The sequence below is a fragment of the Mus caroli genome, unplaced genomic scaffold, assembly GCF_978045245.1.
Source record: "Mus caroli unplaced genomic scaffold, Mus_caroli_1 scaffold_19, whole genome shotgun sequence".
NCBI lineage: Eukaryota > Metazoa > Chordata > Mammalia > Rodentia > Muridae > Mus > Mus caroli.
Genome location: NW_028227274.1, coordinates 82,117,875 through 82,139,397, shown reverse-complemented (window position 1 = coordinate 82,139,397; position 21,523 = coordinate 82,117,875). Strand labels below are relative to the sequence as shown.

The following is a 21,523-nucleotide window of genomic DNA, read 5'->3' as shown; positions in this document are numbered from 1 at the left end:
TCCTTTTCTCTGTGGATTCAGTGATTGTGGAGCAGTTGTGTCTCCTTGGTTTAAATAGACACACATGGCAGGAGTCTTGATAACCCTCTGGAAATGAATGCGAGCCATGATTACAGAGAGATTAAAATGTGCCCCTGAGGGGAGACTTGCTGTGTAGCTGACCTCTACCCACAGTCCTGCAAAGGCAACTCCAAAGCTGCTGTTCTCATGGTCTGAACAAGAGAAGTCTGGAAGGTCCAAGCGGTGCCTCGCAGACAAGGCACGGCCATAGAACCAGGCAGACGCAGTCTTATTGCAGGGCACTGAAGCCAACATCACACCACTTGGATGCTTAAAGGCCAGGGTCCCTTGGAGGCCCAGGAGAGATAGGACCCAAGAAGATGGACTGTTTGGTTCCTGCCTTAGGGCAAAACAGCGGGAGGCTGTTTCAGTGGGCCTGGCACACAGTGTAAGCAAGGGGATTGAATTTCTGACCGTAACACAGGTGTGTCCGGTGGAAGCTAGCTCCTCAGAAAGCCACTGAGGGGTTTGTGTGCGTGTTTGGTTTTGACTAAGGAGTTCTTAAGTAGTGGGTTGACGGGGATTGTTTTCAATCTGTGGAATAATAAAATGGTGGGGTATTCTAAAACAATAGAAACAGCATCCAGCCCGATTGTCAGATTATCTGGCAGACCTAGGGCAGCCAAGATTGTGCCCCATGACATCACTTCTAAATGAATCTCAGGAACAAGGTCGGAACCCCCCCCCCCCCCCGTCCGTTGGCCTCTTAAGAAGTGGTGGGTACAACAGGGTTATTAGTGCCATAAATCGCTTCGCTGTCAGTCAAATGCTAAGAGACATGGGACATGATACTGGCCATTTTAGTGACAGAATATAAATCACCAGAGATTAAATTATTAGATAATTTGGAAACTTAACCGTTTGCATTCGACGCTCCCAGTTGTTGTGCTGACGTGCACTTCTCTTGGCTGTCCGGGGGTTTTATTAAGTGTCTTTAAGACATCTATCACCTCCTTCCTCTTCATTTTCCAATGGGCAAATTTTCCCAGGAAGGAGAGTTGCAATACTGATGCCTGCAGTCGCTGCTCCAAAAAAGATTGCTGTATTTTCATTGACGTGCAGTGCATTACCATAATTGGCTTTTCTACATGATGGGAGAGGGGAAATAATAATGTCATTTTATTTACAGCCAGAGTGTCGCTTTATGAGACTTCTCCAAGTTTCTGCCATGCTGTGTAGGTCAAATGACATCTTTTGATCAGTCCTGTCCAAAGACATCAAAGCTGACTGGCATGTAATGGAGACCTAGTGACAAACCAAATCTAGAGAAGAAATAAGACTGCCAGTTTCCCATTAAACAGCCTGCTAAACAGCACAGCTTCCCCGTGTCGGCTGCGAGACCACTCTGACCACCTAAATCAGGAGAATGAAAGAAGGCTGAATTGGACATTAGTACCGCAAATGACTGCCGCCGATTGCCACGACTTGCCTCCCCTCCTCCCCCCAAAAAATCAGCAAGCAAACCATGCGAGTCACAGCGAGGCTGCTCCGAGCCCCTTCATTTCTCTCCTGCCACTTGCTGGTTTTCTGATCTGGTTTATTTAGGTTTGACATCAGCCAAATGGTGTAGCAGGCTATCTCTGACAGATATTCCTACTGATTTAACGGGAGGCACATCTCAGGAAAGATGGATCTTCTGAGACAAGATTTCCGAGTGGTTGTTTTTTCCCTTTTCCACCCCATTTTCTTCCTTTATGATTCCACTTGATGTGTTGTTCCTATTCACAGTCAAATCATTAGGGCCGTCAGAACTTTGGCAGAACCGTGTTTGATTGACGGCCAGGAGGTTTAGTGTTGACAGATACAGGTGCTAGCTGGCCAGCACGTGGAAGTGGGATTTAAAAAAAAAAAAACAAAAAAACAAAAAACCAAGTGTTTTATAGTAAGGATTGGTAAGAGAAGTTTCTCTGCTGTGCTTCAGAAAGGTTCTTCATTGCATGTGTGTGAGGGAAGCAGCGTGCATTTATCTGTGTCAGTTTGCTCTGAATTAAGTCACTGTCCTCTCTCTGTTTAATTCGCTCTTCTGGCCACCGATTCTGAAGCATCTGTTGTGTTCCAATCGCCGTGCTAGCTGCCAAGATCTGCCAAGGTGTTGTTGCGTGCTCAGGGAGACCCACACCAGCAGGAAGACCCATTACGGACAGACTCATGACCACCTCATGCCACCATAGACAGTCTATAGGAGGCATAGGGAGAGTCCTGGCAGGATATATCTTCCGATTGAAGAGGCTCCATATATCTTGGCTGGAGCCTCTTCAATAGGAAGCAGATGATGGCAGAGCAGGTGGGACCCCATGGAAGGAAACTGGATTGACATGGTTAGGAAGAGATTTGTTTCTGTCCCCTGCATCCCCGTGCACGAGCACACGTGTGCGCTCTCGTGCATGTGCATGCATGTGTGTTTGTGTGTGTGCATGCGTGTATGTGTGTGTGTGAGTGTGCCCATGTTCACGTGTGTGTGTAACTGTGTGAGCATAAGTATGCACATATGTGTGGAAGCTCTCAGTATGACTGGGCCTTACCAATTCCCAGACTGGCTGGCGAGAAAGGCCCAGGGATCCTTCTGTGTTCCTTTCTCCAGGACTTGATTACAAGTATACCTAGCTTTGGGCATGGATTCTGGGTGTTGGGCTTGAGTTCTATGCTTGTGTGCCTTTGTGTGAGTGGGTGTGTATAGCATAACATCATGGTAATAGGGGAAAACTCACTACACAAACACGAACACTTGCAGCATTCGGCATCTGTCAGCAAACATGTTCTTAGGCCTTTTCTGGAGAGTGCTGACCTGTTTGGGGTCTGACAATACCTGGCCAGATGTGGCTGAAACAGTCCCATGGGGCTCTGAGTAACCTGTTGGTGGCAGGCCTCCAAATATCCTCCTCTGCAGCCTGTGATAACCAGAATTGAAGCATGTAGGTTGAGCTTCCCAGGACCAGTGCTGCTGGCTGACCTCTGTGGAGAGAAAGACCTTCCTTTATGGTCTGTTTTGAACCCAGGACCAGTGTTGAGGTTGCTGGAAAATACTGTTTAGCATCAACATGGGTAGATCAAGAGCCTGGGCTGGAAACAGACGCTTTGGGAGAGCTCTTTGTGTCTCTCCGCCTGTATGCAACTCCTCGTTTAACCTCTGTACCTCAGTTCCCCCACCCCTGGCAATAGATAGGGTGACCATGGTGATTTCAAGGCAGGGAGAGGTACTGAGGAGTGCTTGGTGCTGTGCCTGGTCCACAGTATAGGCTCAGGGAAAATCCTCTGCCATGCCGCGTGATCTTCCCATGCCAGACGTGGCGCTGGCGAGATGCTCCGTAGGCATGCCGTGATGATGCTGTATCATTCGTTCTCCGGATAATAAATTGCTTCTGTAGCTTGAGAATCCTCCTCTCCCGGGGGAATTCTTTTCTATTGTGTCCGTTTCTGTTTGACATTGGGTTTCACTGTTGCCACTGGGGAGGAAATGCTGGTGCTCTCAGTGGTGGGCTTCCAGTCACTCCTTCTAGGGAGTGTGTGTGTGTGTGTGTGTGTGTGTGTGTGTCTCAGCCAGTCCTGTGAGGCCTGTTTCCTGCATCTCACGGCTTTGCTGACTTGTGTTGGGGAGCCCACTCGTGTCCTGGTGTTCAGATCTTTGAGCACGTGGTTGCTTTCTTTCTCTCTACTGGAGAAGATCATCGCGCATTCTCTTCGTTGATCTAATCACACTCAGCATTTCCTTCTGATGGTTTCAAGGGTACAACCAATGGAGGCGGAAGGGAGGGGACAGGGAAGCAGAGAATTAGATGAGGTGTGGTGGTGGTGGTGGTGGTGGTGGGATCCGCTGGTCTTAAGAGGACTTTCCTGTATACACAGAAAGAATGTAACTTGTCAGTTTGTTATAGTCCACAAATGGAGCTTTCAGTTTAGAGCCTTCCTAGAATCCCCATCGCCGCCACCTTCAACATTTTTAAGCGTATCGCCTCTAGCTGGTGTCTGGATGCGTTCAGTGGGGGAAAATGTCCTCAGACTAGGAATTGGTGTTCAAGGTAAAAATCTTAAATGCAGGTATCTGATTAGTCTGTGGACAGGGAGTTTGGGGTCAGGGAAGACTGTTCTGGACCTGGACTGTGCCTCCTGTGCCTTCTTATCCACGGAGAAACTCTCCCTCCTTCACTCAAGTAGACAAGTGAAGCAAAATCCACTCACCTGCCGACTTCCCTCCTTGGGTGCCCCAGGCATCCTGGGCCTGCAGTCTTCCCGAGTCCCACTCAACATGCTCAATAATGCAGCAAGATTTTGCTCCACAACAGTGTCACCTGTCGAGGTGAGCTGTGCCCGTGCCTATCTGAAGTGACAGCCATCTTTGAGCACCAGGGGCTCCAACCGCCTTCTCTTTCATCATTCCCCAGGGAAGGGAACATTTCGACAAGGTGTTTCCCCTCCCAAGCTCTTTCTTCTTGCCCCTCATCCCTCCATTCACCCTTACGCCTCTCCCCTGCTCTCCCAACACACCTGATCAAAACATTATCCCTGACAAAGGTTTCTCTTTCCAAATTAAATGAGTCCAAACAGCCTGGGAATTTTCACACAGAAAGTGCAAAAGCTGATGTGTAAAGTTAATGAGTCTGGTCGCGGAGCACACATGATGGAGTCGGGTAATGTGATCCGGCCGCTCTCCCGATCCTCCAGCTCCTGTAAAGGATGTACAGAAGTTAGTTATGTGGCGTGATTCTAACATCTGTCCTACCCCATAATGGCAATTTGTATAAGTAATGGAAACAGGTTAAATACTTCCATTCTAATGTTGCCGGCAGGGATGAAAATGAACATTTCAATGAAATCATCCGACAGAGAGGGAAGGGGAGGGGTCCAGACGGATCCATCTCCACTCCCTTTGGTGATGGGAGCCTAATGAGAATGCGGGATGGATAGTTTATCAGATGGAGCAGGAAGAGCCGGTGAGTCTCAGAGACAGAATCAAGGCAGAACTGCACAAGCCTCTCCATCTCTCCGGCAGACCTTTGCTAATCACATGCTCTTTTCACTGGGAGGGAATCTGGGAGGGAGCACTCCAATGGGGTGCTCCCTTAATGGGGTGTGTCGAGGGTCATCTCCAGCTACAGAAACCACCATGGCGAGCTTGAGCTTCTGCAGTGGAGGTCCCTGTCTGAGATGTAAAAGGAGGAGGTGCTCTGTCCATCTCCCTATTTCCTTGTTAATTATAAATAATCCACTTTGGGGATGGCCATTTCTTTCCTGGTAAAAATCACTTGTTTCGCCGGGGGAGGGGAGGCAGTGGGGCAGTGGTGGCACACACCTTTAATCCCAGCACTTGGGAGGCAGAGGCAGGTGGATTTCTGAGTTTGAGGCCAACCTGGTCTACAGAGTGAGTTCCAGGACAGCCAGGGCTACGCAGAGAAACCCTGTCTCGAAAAAAAAAAAAAAAAATCACTTGTTTCCAGAAGTTGCTCACATGAAGAGCTGTTTCATGTGAATTGTTGATTCTATCTGGAAATGTTTTTAAAATTGGAACTTAGCTCTTTGCTGCCACACAGCCTGTAAAACCCCTGCTCCTCTACAGTAGCAACCGGCTGCTGGCTGCTAGCAAGGGGTGTTCAAATGTGCCCAGGAGCCTCTAGCTGTGTAAACTTAGCACACAAAGGTGGAGTATCTGATCAATTCTCATGCTGAAATGCCATGTTCAGGATCACAACTGCCTCCTGCCCAGACTTGGACAGAGCTAGGTAACTACACTGCAGTAACCAACTCCTCGGCCAGGTTTGCCGCCTGTAATCTGAGAAGCCTCCAGAAGCTGAGATAGGGAATCCTTAGGGGCAAGCTGGGTAGCTGGACTAGCAGTCAGTGAGCTCTAGGTTCAGCGAGAGAATCTGTCTCATTAAATGCAGTAGAGAGGGATTGAGAAAGACACTTCCAGCTTTGACAAACGTGTGCACATGTTATGTGTGTGTGCCTACATACATGAACACATAAATACATACGTACACTTCACGCATGTGCACACACATACACACACTCACATGCACACATGTGAAGTGAGGACCTGTGGTCAACCAGCCTGCTGTACTGTTCTGGAGATGGGTATCTGCGAGATTGCAGCCACCCCCACTCAGAACATCCCTTCCGTAGAGTGCCTTGCACTTTCTCTGAGTGCTTCCTGTCAGAGGGTTGCCACAGGTGCATGTTACCCTGCTCTGGGGCAGGGAGCTGGGGCAACCAGGTTGGAACCTGCTGGATTCTTTCATAGTGGGTCCCATGCTGACTTAAGCTTGTTCCCGGAAGCCTTTCTTCTATTGTTGCTGCGGCTTGTTGAACAGAGCACCCACACTTTTGTGCATCTATCTGAGGAGGAACGGTAGTGGTGATGAGGCAGAATTCTGAGAGCACTCTGGGAGGGAACGCGGAGCAGGGCGGCTTAGGAACACACCTTTACTCTGTGCATAATTGGGGTGCAGATTAAGACGCAGGTTCTTGGAGGGGGATACAGACCTAATTGCTCCGAGCCAGTGTTAGTAAGACTCGGGGGAATTGAGAACTTTACCACATTTAGCCATTAACAAACAAATACAGCTGCCACTTCTCGCTGTCCTTAAAATGACTGTTGACAAGAGCGAGCTTTGTTTTCTTTAAGGAAACAAAGATGTTCCAAACAATGTTGGGCTACGAATCGAGAAATGTAGTTTTTATCTAATTTGCCAAAGATACGATGTTTGTGCCTCATTATATAGTTAGGATTTGAGATGAAAGTATTTTTATTTTCAGACAATATGTGCGTATTTACGTTGTAAACCATCAGGGCACACATGGTTGGTGTCACATTAAGCTGTAACAGGGCTGTATACATTGCCTTCTGTCCACTCGTATTAGAACGCACAGAATCTAATGTGGCTCGGGATGACAGCACATCTTTAGGGACACATTGGTACCCAGAAGGCACATTTTATGACAAAAATTATTAACAAGATTTAATTTTTAGAAAAAAATGGAGTCTGATCATAGATTTCTTTCTCCGATTCCTGTCTTGGGAACGGTTGGGGTAAGAAGTTTGTCAGGTTCACACACATGAGCACACACCTGTATACATGTGCATTGCGCACACACATGTGTGTGTGTGGTATGCTCTTGCCTGCAGCCTTCCTGTGCTGCTGGTCTGGATCTGTTCTCATGGCTCGTGAGACAGCTCCTTGCTCCCCCCACCCACCCCAGCAGGGCATACTGTATATGCTCACACTGTCACGGACCGCACCATCCTGCTAGGCGCACGAAGGGCGGGGACGCACTAGCAAAGCTGTTTTGACACAAAAAGAAATAGCAGAAATGATGATTCGGAGTCTTTGTTTTAGTTGATGGGGAAAATGTCATTTATTTCTGTAAGTAATTGTGAAAGGAGAATTTTATACTGCAGTTACCAATTCCTGGCTGCTCAATCATGAGATTTCTGTGTTGGGGGGAGGGAGGGAGGGTTGTATGGTGCTGGGGGTGTTGGGGGTGTCGCTGGAGAAAATGTAATGTGGGTGACTTTGCTTCCTGGGTTCATCAGACTCTTTTCTTTAAAACCCTGTTAGGCCAGAGAATTATAGCCATTTGTCCTATGAAGTGTTTTGTTCCCAGTTTCACCTGTAGAAACAGCAATCTCTACAAATACCATTCTGTATTCCAGGACATTTGCACACATGGAAATGAAAGATTTTTAGAGAATCGTAGCCTATATAAAGCAAAGGACTTTTAGAAAAGTATCGTGTGCGTGCATGCGCGCGTGCACTGAAAACAAAGGTGCTGATAAGTAAGTCCTCCAGCTGGATTTGAAGGTTCCTCCCCCATGAAAAATCCTTTAAGGAAACATCTTTGAAAGCAATTCTGAGGAGGCAATGATAATAGTAAAAAACAAAATACTGTAATTATTCTGATAAAATTATATTCTCTGTCACAATAGGGCAGATATAATTCAGTTCAAACACCAATATTGTTATTAGAGAGATTTGAGGGACATTGGGTGCTGTGGGGCCATGTGCTTAGTTTCTGACCTGGTACTGAAACCTGTTTGCTTAGGATTCCTCGTGTTCTCAGAAAACTGGCATTTAACCATAGCATGCTTAAAGATACAAAGGTTCTCTAACGTGGTGCCCAAGCAGGCTCCTTAGCACCCTCACTCTGTCCTGTTAGCAGCCCGAGTCAGTACATACTGTAATTGCCTAAAGATTGACAATCTTTTAGCCAGCGTGTCTTAGAGAATAAGACATCTGACTTTATAATGGGGGCTGCATTCTGAGATGTGCTGTGGTTTCAGGGACTGTGGAAACTGCTTCTTCCCTCTCCCAGTCCCAAGTCCCAAGACCCCCAGCTGAGGTCCATGGATGGGAACTTTATAGAAGATGTAATCTCTGGGTTGCAGTGTGTCTGGCGGCAAGGGCAGTGCTGGTGGCATTCTTCACAGGTTTGTCCTACCTGCTGAGGCGTGAGTCAGGGTAAAGGCCATTGGTCCTGAATTATGTTTCTTCTGTTAGTTAAAATCTACGGTTTTCAGGGTATCAGAAACTCCTGGGCTGGGGCCCCATGCTCTGTGGGTTACCTGTTAATACTGAGTGAATAGACTAGAGTCTTCCTCTGCCTCAGGATGGGGTGGGGGTGGGGGTTCTGTCTTTTCCAACTTGGGGAAATGACTGAGATCATGTCTTCCCCTGGGACTTGGCTTTGAGTGCCCACATCTTGAGTGATCTTGTAGAGCCAGGGAGTGTTCCATTGTAGACCTGTATCTGTGTGTGCAACTGCCGAAGAAACCCAACCCTGTCCCCTGGTGCTGAGGAGGGCTGTGCACCTCCCAGCTCTCTCAGTCCACTCTAGCTTCCCTCTGGCCTTTCCTTCTTCTTTCTCTTCTTCATACCATTGAGCATCCGGAAGCTCCTCATTGGTTTGTGTGCGGTCTCTACTTGTAAAGTTGTGCTGTAACTCCACCAGCTTGAGACAAAAAGGCGAATATCTGATTTGCTTGTGGGCAGATCAGGATCGAGCTTGGGATGCGCCTTCTTATTTCTAAGCTAATTTCAAATTGAATTCCAGGGCAGTGGGAGAAAGAAGAAATTGTATTAGTTTTGGGGACAGTTATCTATGGATTCCTAATTAATATTGGAAGCGAGGGGAGGTCATTTTTATTTACCGACCCTGCAGTTCTTAGGGATGGCTTCTACTGGGGCTTAAGTGAAGAAGCTTCTGTTACAAGTCAGATGCATCGGCAAGACGATGCGTTAACAATCCCTACCAGCGACTAAAATTTGCAGAAGTGATAGAAACATTTTTGTCCCTATCACAGTGGAACAGAAGTGGCCTTTCAGCCTTGCCAAGCAGGGCATCAGCTTTCCTGTGAGAAATCAAAACCACACTAGCAAATTAATGTATATCTTGCTTGCATTTTTATGTTGTTGTTTTTTTTTTTTTCCAGGCTAGGAAGGGATGTGTTTTGCCTGTTTCTGCTTCCTCTGCATTTTTTTTTCCCCTTGATAGATTCAGACTCTCACTAAAACCACCTGCTCTCTCGGTGGCAAAGGTGACGTTACATTACAAGAGGTAAATTATAAATTCGGAAGAAGTTGTGTCCTGCTGGATTCTGTGATGAACTGAAGCCACACACCCGTCCTTTAGGTGTGTGTGGTGTGTGAGCCCCTTTTGTGAATTGGTCCCTTGGAGTAAATGTATTTTGATATAATGGCCATCTGTTCAGGAGTATCACGTTTGCCAGTTTTTCCTTTTCTTAAAAAAAAAAAAGTTTGGTGTAGATAAACATGCAATTTGGTCCGATTATCGTCTCACCAGGTGGTAAGACAATAGCCAAGTTCACTGTAAGGTTTTACCAAGCAGCGACTAAAGACCTGGGTTTTTTATTTGATACTTTGAAACATCCACTTTCCTCACAGCCAACCCTCCACAACATGGGCTAATGAGGGAGAGAGCGCACAGGTGGAATGAGCTGCCCTCCCCTCGAGAGGTTGCTGGGAGCCTTGATCCCTCCTTTGGGCTTCCTGCCTTCCTTCCTCGGTGCTCTGGGGCGCATGAAAAAAGGGGGCTCCAGAAAATTTACTGGGACACATGTCACGCCTGGTATCAGGACACTATCTACTGGGCCAGCTTCCACGAGGGCTAGCTGATTGTCATTTTCTTCCTGTTGTCCCAGGGATAGGTCCTGTTGTAATATGGCTGAGCCGGGCTGCCTTTCCACAGCGGTACAAGGAGAGTAAACCAGTGAGCATGCTAGTGTGTATTGTTTATTCTGCGTGTACATCTCTGGGGTGCAACAGAGATGAGCAGATGTCTTGGTGCCTCCTGGCCATTGTAACAGTATCACATTCTGGGTGAGATTAAAAAACAATGAAAAAAAATTATTTTTTTCCAACTCAGAGGCCAGAAACCCAGGTTAAGGTCTTAGCGTCTCACCGTGTCCCCCGGTGCAGGAAGGGGCAGGATGGCATTCTGGATCATTCTGGATCTTGCTTTATGAGGGCACCAATCCCTACTCCCATGGCTGCCACCCTTGTGGCCTAAGAACCTCCCAAAGTCCCTCCTGATCGACTCACCCGATGATTAGATTTCAAGGTGAATTCCTGAAGAACAGAAACTCAAACCACGGCAGCAGACAAGCACAGAGTTGGACTTAATGACCGTGGTAATTCTTGTAACCTTAAAGGCCTCTCCATGACCAGGATTGCGCTTTGGGAAGAGTAAGGCCCTGAGGAGCAAGTGTGTGTCAACATATACTTACCTGTCTACTGGGATCAACAGGCCTTGAGTCTGTCCCTTCTCCTCCTCTCTTTGGGTCAGACTGAAAGGCAGCTAGCTGTCCTTTAGCAGGGACCACAGAGGTCATAGGCCCAGTCTGTATAAGTGCAGGTTTGAGCACTCGGTTTCTCTTGGCTCCATCTTCAGGCATCCTGGGAGCACCTTTTTCTTTGGATCACCCCCGAATCCCAGGGTCATTAGGCTGCCCTGCTTTTACATGATAGGTAATACAGTATGGGGCTGGTTCCCCGACATCTCTGGGATTCCTCCATGACTGGAACAGGCCCTGCTCTTGTGGCTACTGAAGTCAAGGCATGGGAAGCCCTTCTTGCTGTCAGAGTGCAGACAACAGGCTTGAGAATTCTTCATGGCCTTCATCCTGTGTCACTGGCCACTCTTTTCTCTGCAGCTGCTGATCTCAGGAATGAGATTCTGCCGGTTTTAGATCCTTAGGGTTCTAGCTGGAGATGCCAGAACCCTGTTTATCTCTCGCATTTGAAAGTGGGGGTTCTCACAGGTGGGGCTGGGGGCAGGGTGGGTGGTTAGACACTGAAGGGCAGCCTCAGACCAGTGGGCAGAGGTGTTCAGTGGGGTGGGCTGGAGGGAAGATGCCTGCCCCTAGCTGTCACTCCATGACGTGTGCCTCCTCATGAGTCCCGGTGAAACAGTGACTGAGAATAGATGTAGTGTACTAAGAGCAGGGACAAGCGTGAAGTCGCTGAAAAGAAGGGCTCAGGACACAAGGAACTGGAGGAGCATGGAGTACAGAGTGAGCATGATATCAGAGGTAGAGGCTGGACCGAACCTGGCCAGCTGAAGCCCCAAGCACCAGGTTACCCACTTGCTTGTCTGGAAGACTGCAGCTGTCTTCCAAGGGGCCACTGTATAGAGTGACAGGGGAGGTGGATGAGGGCATGCTGGACAGCCCAGAGGAGGGACCTCAGATGCTTAGCCCCGTGTCATCTGCCGCCCTGCGGATTCTTCCGCACTAAAGGATAGTAGTGGTGATGAGTGCAGCTCGCTGCCGTCCCCCGTCTCAGGAGGAAAACGTTATTCTCTGTGCTCCTGGGTCCTGTTGATGGCCGTACTCAGTGGATGCTTAGGGAAGGTTATGCAGCTGATTTCAGCAATGACCTGCAGTGGCTGATGTGAATCCAATGGGAAACTTGGGAGAAGATTTTGAAAATATTAGCATTTATCAGGAGGCATGGCCGCAACAGTCAAAACCCCATGTACCCATTAGCTTGAAGAATCCACCATTAACAGTCCCTGAGCAGGGGTTTCCCATTGTGCTGGCCATACACCTTTGTGTTTTGCCTTTGTTGGTTTTGGCTTTCGCTGTGTCATTAGGGCATGGTGTGCGTGCGTGTGCCTGTGTGTCTGTACACAAGTGAATATATGTGGGTGCATGTATATGCTTGTTAAGGCTGGAGGTCAGTCTCAGGTGTCTTCCTCAGGATCTGCTCACCTGATTAGTCTAATTAGGAGAGGCTGGCTGACAAGCGAGCCCCAGGGATCTGCCTGATCCCACCATCCCAGCACTGGGGTGTTATAAAAGCCTTTCTTTTGTATATGCAACTTGAGGACTGAACTTGGATCCACATACTTGCATGGCAAACACCATGCCTACTATTCTAGCACGTAAAAGGTATGTCCTAGAGCATACTTTCATTGAAGTACTGGATACCCATTATTGAAGACTTAGATTTTTGGCAAATGTGCCCTGATGCTATGCAGGAAATCTTCATGCATTAAATGGTTGCTTCATTTCACACCGTCTTAGGCTACACACCAAAGTTTTTGGGTTAGAAGGTATCAAATTTTTAAATCTCCTTTTTGGCTTGGGTATTTGATATGTGCGCTCTCTCCTCCTCCTCCTGCTCCTTCTCTTCCTCCTCCTCCTCCTTCTCTTCCTCCTCCTTCTCTTCCTCCTCCTCCTCCTTCTCTTCCTCCTCCTCCTCCTTCTTTTTCTTCTTCTTCTTCTTCTTCTTCTTCTTCTTCTTCTTCTTCTTCTTCTTCTTCTTCTTCTTCTTCTCTCTCTCTCTCTCTCTCTCTCTCTCTCTCTCTCTCTCTCTCTCTCTCTCTCTCTCTCTCCACCTCATAGAGAGCCAGCCCTTAAAGCAAGCCACTGATGGTTTGTCACTGCTTCCCGTGTTCCCTGGCATGTGTGTGTCATACAGCTGGAGCCATTGTCTGTGCCTGACATGAAGCACAGACTTTGGCTGGTGGCCTCCGTGAGGTGGGAGGAGCTTCAGGCTGGTGGTGATCAGGAGGAGTAGGGGACATGGAAGGCTTTGGTGGTCACAGGCCTTTAAGGGTGAAGTCAGGGCCAGTCCTCTAGACTACAGTGGGGCAGGCACAGAACCAGCAAGGGTATGCCAGCCGAGATCTGTGGATCTCTACCACTCCCAGGGCAGAAGAACCAGAAACTACTTCAAGCCTGCGGCATCTGCAGGGTGGGTGAGTTAGGTAGGTCAGAGAGAAACCTTGGCACCAAGGGCCCAGCTTTCATGGTGGTCCATTGTCCCCTTCCTCACCCCGACACACTCCTCCTGCTTTCTTATCCCCTGAGACATAAGCTCTTATTTTCCACAGATACCTTCCAGAGAGCAGGCAGTGCTGACAGCCATCAGGTGGGGTGGTGGTGGTCAGAGAATGGCCGTTAGGTTTGAGAGCCCTGTGCTTTGTGGTTCTGTTCCATGTCCCCATGACACTGTCTGCTGTGCTAGCATTGTGGAATTGCTCATGATTTACATGTCAGCTCAGTCTAGGGGCCACAGCATGCAGGCTAGTTCCTTGGGTAGGAAGAAGGTGGCGTCCCTGTGACTACACTTCTGCTGGGACAAGGGGGAAATCAGACATGTAGGATCACATAGGAAGAGGCTACGGATACCAGACACCTATAGTCTGGACCTGAACCACTATCCATCCATAACTATCCATCCATACCCTTTACATGTTCTCCAGCAAGGACAGCTCAACCCAGCTTCCTGTAAAGGAATGGGCCTTATCAGTGGGCCTCATGGCATCCTTGATCTGGATCGCTTAAACACTTAGCTCATGTGAGCAAAATGAAAATGTGTGTGTCTGCCGGTCATCCTAGAATGTTGCCAGCCTTCCATTTTCTAGGAGGGCTGTAGACTAATCTGTAGACTGCCCAGCACATGGTGCCCGTGGAGAAAGCCCAAGGCCTCACACCGTGGATTGTTTCTCACACTAGTGGTATAGCATTAGCAGAACTGTACTTCCTGGTTCACTAGTGGAACAGGGACCCGGACCTGTATGTTCACACTGCTTTGGGATTTACATAGAGGTGAGCTGAGGCTGGAGGTAGAAAGGCAGTGGGCACATGTGTTCTGCAGGGCCTTAGAGGTCTTCATGTGGCAGATTCAATGGTCTCTCATTGTGTGTGCATATATATGTGTGTGCTTCTGTATACGGGGTAATCATCCATGTGTGATCTTACACACATGAGCTTGCATATGCATGTTGGTCATATATAGGTTCACAATATGGCATGATCATGTATGTCCTATCGCATGTGTGCTTGTAAATGTAGATGACTGTGAATGGCATGTCAGATATGAGCAGGAGTGATCATGCATGTGCTGTCATGCATTCTCATATGTACAGGAATGATGGTGCTGTTCTATTGTGTTTAACTTACACGTCTGGATGGCTTGCGTCTGCCCTCAGGTGTGTGATTGCATGCACTGGGTGACCATGCATGCATTTGTAATGCTTCTGTTCATACAGTGGAGTGGTTATGCATGTACTGTCATCATATGTGTGCTCATATATAAGAAGTATGTGTGCTGTCATGCATGAGCTTACACATACTATGTGATTGTGCATACACTGTCATGTGTGCACATCTATGTGTATGCATGTATGCGTGTATGTGTACAGATAGAGGTCATTCATGCTCTGTGAGTGCCTGCCCTGATGCCTGGAGCCTTTCATTTGCAGGTGCGGAAGCTTCCTGGTCCTTCACCCACCCTGGCGTCCTCCCCTGAGGCACAGAGCTATTCTTTGTCTCTCCTGTCATCCCTCTCTGAAAATGCCTGTGCTCTTTGCCACACTCCCTTAGGATCCGGCTCTGATAATGTGATAATGAATGATCATGTTTAATGAGACGCCCCTCTCAGGTCACACCAGTGCATTTTAATAGGGGCTTGCTGGAGAATACCTCAACCTCAAATTTCTACTTTCTCATGAAACACCAGGTCACCTAGTTTTTCTGTCAGAGAAAGGGAGGTGGGGGGGGAAGTAGGGGGAGGGAGGGAGGGAGGGAGGGAGAGAGAGAGAGAGAGAGAGAGAGAGAGAGAGAGAGAGAGAGAGAGAGAGAAGCACATTGCTCAAATAAGTTTAAGAGGTAGTCAAAAAAAAATATGTCAGTACCAAGATATGTCACACATCAAAGCATTTAAAATGACCCGAGGTAAGAATCAAGGCTTTCCCTGGCACCTACATGTCCTTCAGCTTGCAGTTCTGCAGGCAGCTGTGGGCCTGTGGCATATGCTGTTACTGCCTTCATAATTAAAAACTATTAAGATGAAGTTCTCACAACATGGAAGTGACCATCGCAGCCATATCTAAAGGCTTTATTCAGTGGCACCCAGAACATTCCTGTCGCTGGGCTACCATCCCCACTTCCTAAGGTCGTTTCTCAGCTCACAAAACTGCAACTGTAGCCAGAGACATCACTTTCCCATTGCCCCAATCCCACTCTGCCCTGCCACCCACCATCTGTCTGTGAACCTGACTGCTGTACAGACCTCACAGAAGGGCCCAGGACTGTATCTGTCCTGTGTAACTAGCCCATTCTCCTTTGGGCAGGGTCCTCACGGCTCACCCATATCTTTGTGGGGTCAGAGGTCAGTGTTTTCCTCTCTAGCGCTAGATGATGCTCTGTGGCGTGGATGACCACATCTGTCCATATGATGGATGCTTGCTCACCTTATTTCTTCCTTTAGCTGTGGTGTGTGGTGCTGCTTTGGGTATTGGTGTGTGGCAATGGCCTTGGCCATCCCTGAGTAGTAACATAGGTAACACTGGGTTTTGTCCCGGCAGCAGACTCATGATGTGATAAGCATTTGTGTTTTAGTGAAAACCATTATATCTCTATCTCTCTCTCTCTCTCTCTCCACACATATATATACATGTGTTATACACACACATATATGTGTGTGTATGTATATATATATATATATGTATATATATATATATATGTTACTGCTTCCCATGAAGGACTATTTTTACTTATGGAAACCATAGAATATTACCTGGGAAAATACATTGGTCTAAAGAGACAGCTGGGTTCCTCCCAATTTCATCAAATGTACCATAAAAGCCGTCAAAGAGGGCTGGCAGGTCCCATGAGTTATAGCATGTGGGATTCCTTCCTGTTCCCCACAGCCTCTAACCATAGCGATATCTTTAAGATGGGGTGGTGTATATCTGTAACGAGGATCGAGAGTTCAAAGCCAGCCTGGGCTACTTGAGATCGTAGAAAAGAAGGAAGAGAGGGAAGGAGAAAGAGAAGAAGGGAGGGAGGGAAGGAGGGAGGGAGGGAGGGAGGGAGAGAAAGGAGTTGGGGAAGCAGGAGGGAGGGAGAGAAAGAAGGAGAGAAGAGGGAGAGCCAAGTTAGAAAGGCTCTGTGTACAGAGAGAGGCTTCTGTGCTGTGTGGGGACAGCCTCAGTGTGGCTTATTCCTGCTTGCCGAGGTCCGATGGGCAGGCACATGGAGTTGAAGTTGAGGTGGCCTTGTAAGCTGGGAGCCTGGCTGAAAAACATCTTTTTAAAGATCACCTAACTGCTGGGGAGGCTGCGTCCTTGAGCATGATCGACTCCTCTGACTGTGGGTCATTTTTCTCTCGTAGCTTACGTTCCCGAGGAAGAACTGAAGGCAGCCGAAATAGATGAGGAGCACGCGGAGGATGGTGGGCTGTCTCTGGACATTCAGGAGAGTGAATTTGCGTGCAATGAAGAGACAGAGATCAAAGAAGCCCAGAGCTATCAGAACTCCCCTGTCAGCACTGCCACCAATCAAGACGCTGGCTACGGATCGCCCTTCAGTGAGGGCAGTGACCAGCTGGCCCATTTCAAAAGCTCCTCCTCCAGAGAAGAGAAGGAGGAGTCGCAGTGTCCAGACAGTGTCTCCTACCCCCAGGACAGCTTGGCACAGATCAAAGCCGTGTATGCGAACTTATTCTCAGAGTCCTGCTGGTCTAGCCTAGCATTGGATTTAAAAAAGTCCAGTTCTGCCACCAGCAACAATGATGCCAGCCAGAAGGAGAGTTCCACACCTACCCCCACGCCTCCTACTAGTACCGCCAGCACAGCCTGTACCACGGCCACCACGGCCATCACCAGCTGCAGCACCAGCACCAGCCATAGCAGCACCACCAGTAACAGCAGCAGCTCGGGGTATGACTGGCACCAGGCCGCCCTGGCCAAGACACTGCAGCAGACGTCGTCCTACGGACTGCTGCCTGAGCCCAGCCTGTTCAGCACCGTGCAGCTCTACCGACAGAATAACAAGCTGTATGGCTCCGTGTTCACGGGGGCCAGCAAGTTCAGGTGCAAAGACTGCAGCGCGGCCTACGACACGCTGGTGGAACTGACGGTGCACATGAACGAGACAGGCCACTACCGAGATGACAACAGAGACAAGGACTCTGAGAAGACCAAGCGGTGGTCCAAGCCCAGGAAGCGGTCCCTGATGGAGATGGAGGGGAAGGAGGATGCCCAGAAGGTGCTGAAGTGTATGTACTGCGGACACTCCTTCGAGTCCTTGCAAGACCTCAGTGTCCACATGATCAAAACAAAGCATTACCAGAAAGTGCCTCTGAAGGAGCCCGTGCCAGCCATCACCAAACTGGTCCCTTCCACCAAGAAGCGAGCACTCCAGGACCTGGCATCCCCTTGTTCCCCAGAGCCCACGGGCATGGCCACTGAGGTTGCACTGAGTGAGTCAGCCAAGGACCAGAAAACGGCCAACCCGTATGTGACTCCGAACAACCGTTATGGCTACCAGAATGGTGCTAGTTATACGTGGCAGTTTGAGGCCCGCAAAGCCCAGATACTCAAGTGCATGGAATGTGGCAGCTCCCATGATACCTTGCAGCAGCTCACAGCCCACATGATGGTCACTGGCCATTTCTTAAAGGTGACAACCTCTGCCTCCAAGAAAGGAAAGCAGCTGGTGTTGGACCCCGTGGTGGAGGAGAAGATCCAGTCCATCCCATTGCCCCCGACCACTCACACCCGGCTGCCTGCCTCTAGCATCAAGAAACAACCGGACTCTCCTGTGGGCTCTGTAGCCTCAGAAGAGAAGAAGGAGCCTGAGAAGGAGAGGGAGAAGGAGAAGGAGAAAGCCCCTCTGGCAGCTGGGGATGCAGAGAGAAAAATCAAAGAGGAGACTGAAGACTCCACTGAGAAGTTTGAGCCCACTGCCCTTTATCAGTACCTGCGTGAGGAAGACCTAGACGACAGCCCCAAGGGAGGAGTAGATATCCTAAAGTCACTGGAGAACACTGTGTCTACGGCCATCAGTAAAGCCCAGAATGGGGCACCCTCATGGGGTGGGTACCCCAGCATCCATGCAGCCTACCAGTTGCCAGGCACAGTGAAGCCGCTGCAGTCTGCTGTACAGAGCGTGCAAATACAGCCGTCTTACGCCAGCAGCGTGAAGTCACTGTCCTCCACAGAGCACAATGCCCTCCTACACTCCCCAGGGAGCCTCACGCCCCCACCCCATAAGAGCAATGTGTCTGCCATGGAGGAGTTAGTAGAGAAGGTCACGGGCAAGGTCAGCATCAAGAAGGAGGAGAGGCCTACTGAGAAGGAGAAGAGCTCCCCTGTCAAAGCCATCTCCCCTGTGGTGAAGGAGAATAAAGATCTTCCTAAGACAGAGGAGACTGGGAGCAAGCCACAGAAGAAGGGCTCGGATTCAGAAACTGGGAAGGCCAAAAAGGAGAGTACAGTGGACACTCACACCCCAAATGGTACAGAACCTCTTAAAGCCAAGGTCACCAATGGCTGCGGCCATCTGGGTATCATCACGGACCACTCTCCTGAGCCCTCTTTCATCAACCCTCTAAGCGCTCTGCAGTCCATCATGAACACCCACCTAGGAAAGGTGTCCAAGCCCGTAAGCCCCTCTCTGGATCCACTGGCGATGCTCTACAAGATCAGCAACAGCATGCTGGACAAGCCCGTCTACCCCACGACCCCTGCCAAGCAGGCTGACGCAATCGACCGCTACTACTATGAGAACAGCGACCAGCCCATTGATCTGACCAAGTCCAAGAACAAGCCACTGGTCTCGGGTGTGGCGGATGCTGTGTCCTCGCCTCTGCGGGAGAGCGCCCTCATGGATATCTCGGACATGGTGAAGAATCTCACAGGCCGTCTGACTCCCAAGTCCTCCACACCCTCCACGGTGTCAGAGAAGTCAGATGCAGATGGGAGCAGCTTCGAGGAGGCCCTGGACGAGCTGTCACCCGTTCACAAGAGAAAGGGGCGCCAGTCCAATTGGAACCCACAACACCTGCTCATCCTGCAGGCTCAGTTTGCCTCCAGCCTTCGAGAGACGGCAGAAGGGAAATATATCATGTCGGACCTGGGCCCTCAGGAGCGGGTGCACATCTCCAAGTTCACGGGCCTCTCCATGACCACCATCAGTCACTGGCTGGCCAATGTGAAGTACCAGCTGCGGAGGACAGGGGGAACCAAGTTCCTTAAGAACCTCGACACAGGGCATCCTGTTTTCTTTTGTAATGATTGTGCCTCTCAGTTCAGAACTGCCTCCACGTACGTCAGTCACCTGGAGACGCACCTGGGCTTCAGCTTGAAGGACCTCTCCAAGCTGCCACTCAGTCAGATCCAAGAGCAGCAGAGTGTCGCCTCCAAAGCCCTCACCAACAAGACTCTGGGCCCGCTGGGCTCCTCCGAGGAAGACCTGGGCTCCACATTCCAATGCAAGCTCTGCAACCGGACCTTTGCGAGCAAGCACGCAGTAAAACTGCACCTTAGTAAGACGCACGGCAAGTCGCCAGAGGACCACCTGATCTACGTGACAGAGCTGGAGAAGCAATAGTGTGCCGGTGTACGGGTGGCTGCAGAGTACTGTACTCCCTCTCTTGCTGCACTAGGCCTGGCCTGGCCTGAACCTCGGAAATCAGTCTCTCCTTTGTTGCTGACCTGCCTATCTGGACTTGGTTTTTCTCACACATATTTTGTAGTTATATTTATATGCTCTTTGTCTGATCTGTGCATGTTATTTTTCTTTTGTTTTTTTTTTTTTCTTTCTTTCCGTGAGTCAAAGTCTGACCTTTATTTTCAGCATCCGTTCTTGTTGTTAAGCTATCTTTTGTAGGAAATAGTGGGGGCACGCTTCGGAGACATTGTTTAGCAGTAAAGAAAAAGATACAAATAGCAGCGATAAAGAGACATCCTAAAATTACAAAGTTGCCATGACAATAAAGGTCACAGGACCTGGTAGTGTCAAGTTTAACCCTTTGAGGACTTTATCTCTGTGCCTTTCACTCAAAAATTAAAAAAAAAAAAAAAAAGAAATTTAAAAAAAGAAAGAAAAAAGGGGGGAAAGGCGCTTAAAGGCATTTCATTCAGATCAAAAGCTGTGTCAGACACAAAACTTATTTAATAATTAAAAAATGAGCTATTATATGCAGGACTGGTTTGTGACAAGACATGCATGCAGCGGTTGGAGACGGAAAGCTGTCTAGGACTCATGGGGTCAGGAAGCCACAACTTTATATGTTCAAAACAAAAACAATGAACACCCCAGTTGCCACTATGCCCAAACCCTCTGGATGCTGAAAAATGCCACTTTTGGCAAAAAAAAGTATGCAAGCTTATTATTTAAAAAAAAGTGTAAAAAATGCTATTTCTTTTTTTTCCTGTAATATACTGCAGTTTATAGTTATTTACAAATGTAAGCTTTGGTATCAGCTGACCTTTCTATAGCGTGATGCATTGGTAAATGAAAAAAAAAAAAAACCACAGAAAAAAAACCAAAAAAAAAAAAAATGGGGCAAATGTTGGATTCTTTCCTTGTAAACTGCCAGCATCAGCTTACACACGCCTGTACGTTACATATCATATCATTTTAATCTACCCAACTTTCTTTGTACCTTCTGGCTGTATGCTTTCTCTTTTAACTTTTTATATTGTCATTTTATATTAAATTTCTGTGTATATAATGTAAAACCACAATTTTTGGATAAAATTTAGTTCCTGCAGCTTGATTTAAATAGAGAAAAATTACCTGCCCTTGCATCTTCTCAGATGCATGTACTCAGAGGAACTATCAGACAAAAAAAATAAATAAACGGAAAAAAAAAACAGAGCAAGCAGTGCACTATTAATTATACATTTTGATGTCCTGTCATTAATATTGTACAGTCCGTTTTGGTTCACACAATTAAATCCACTGTTTTCTCAAATGTAAAATAAATCCACACGCAGTTCTTGATTTACAGAGATTGTCGTGGCTGTCGTTACTTTCCCTTCGAGATGTTATTTCACCCACAAGAGGTATTGCTTATGCGACCAACCAACAACAGTTCTATTCAGACGCATCATCCCTGATGTGTGTGCTGCTGGCGTGCTTCATTCAGATGAGAAGAATCGCAAGTTTAAAGGGGATAATGAACATGTTTACCTCCACTGGGTGTCGAGG

General features: G+C 48.3%; 1 protein-coding gene across 1 annotated transcript in view; it reads left to right on the top strand.

Annotated features, from left to right (window-relative positions):
* Nucleotides 1-21,322, top strand: part of Tshz1 (teashirt zinc finger homeobox 1) — a 74,252-nt gene extending 52,930 nt beyond the window's left edge. Inside the window, exon 2 of the mRNA XM_029471877.2 lies at nucleotides 16,698-21,322. Coding sequence (XP_029327737.1) covers nucleotides 16,698-19,918 — 3,221 coding nt within the window. The 3' untranslated portion in view covers nucleotides 19,919-21,322. The remainder of the gene's footprint in view (nucleotides 1-16,697) is intronic.
* The last annotated feature ends 201 nt before the right edge of the window (nucleotides 21,323-21,523 follow it).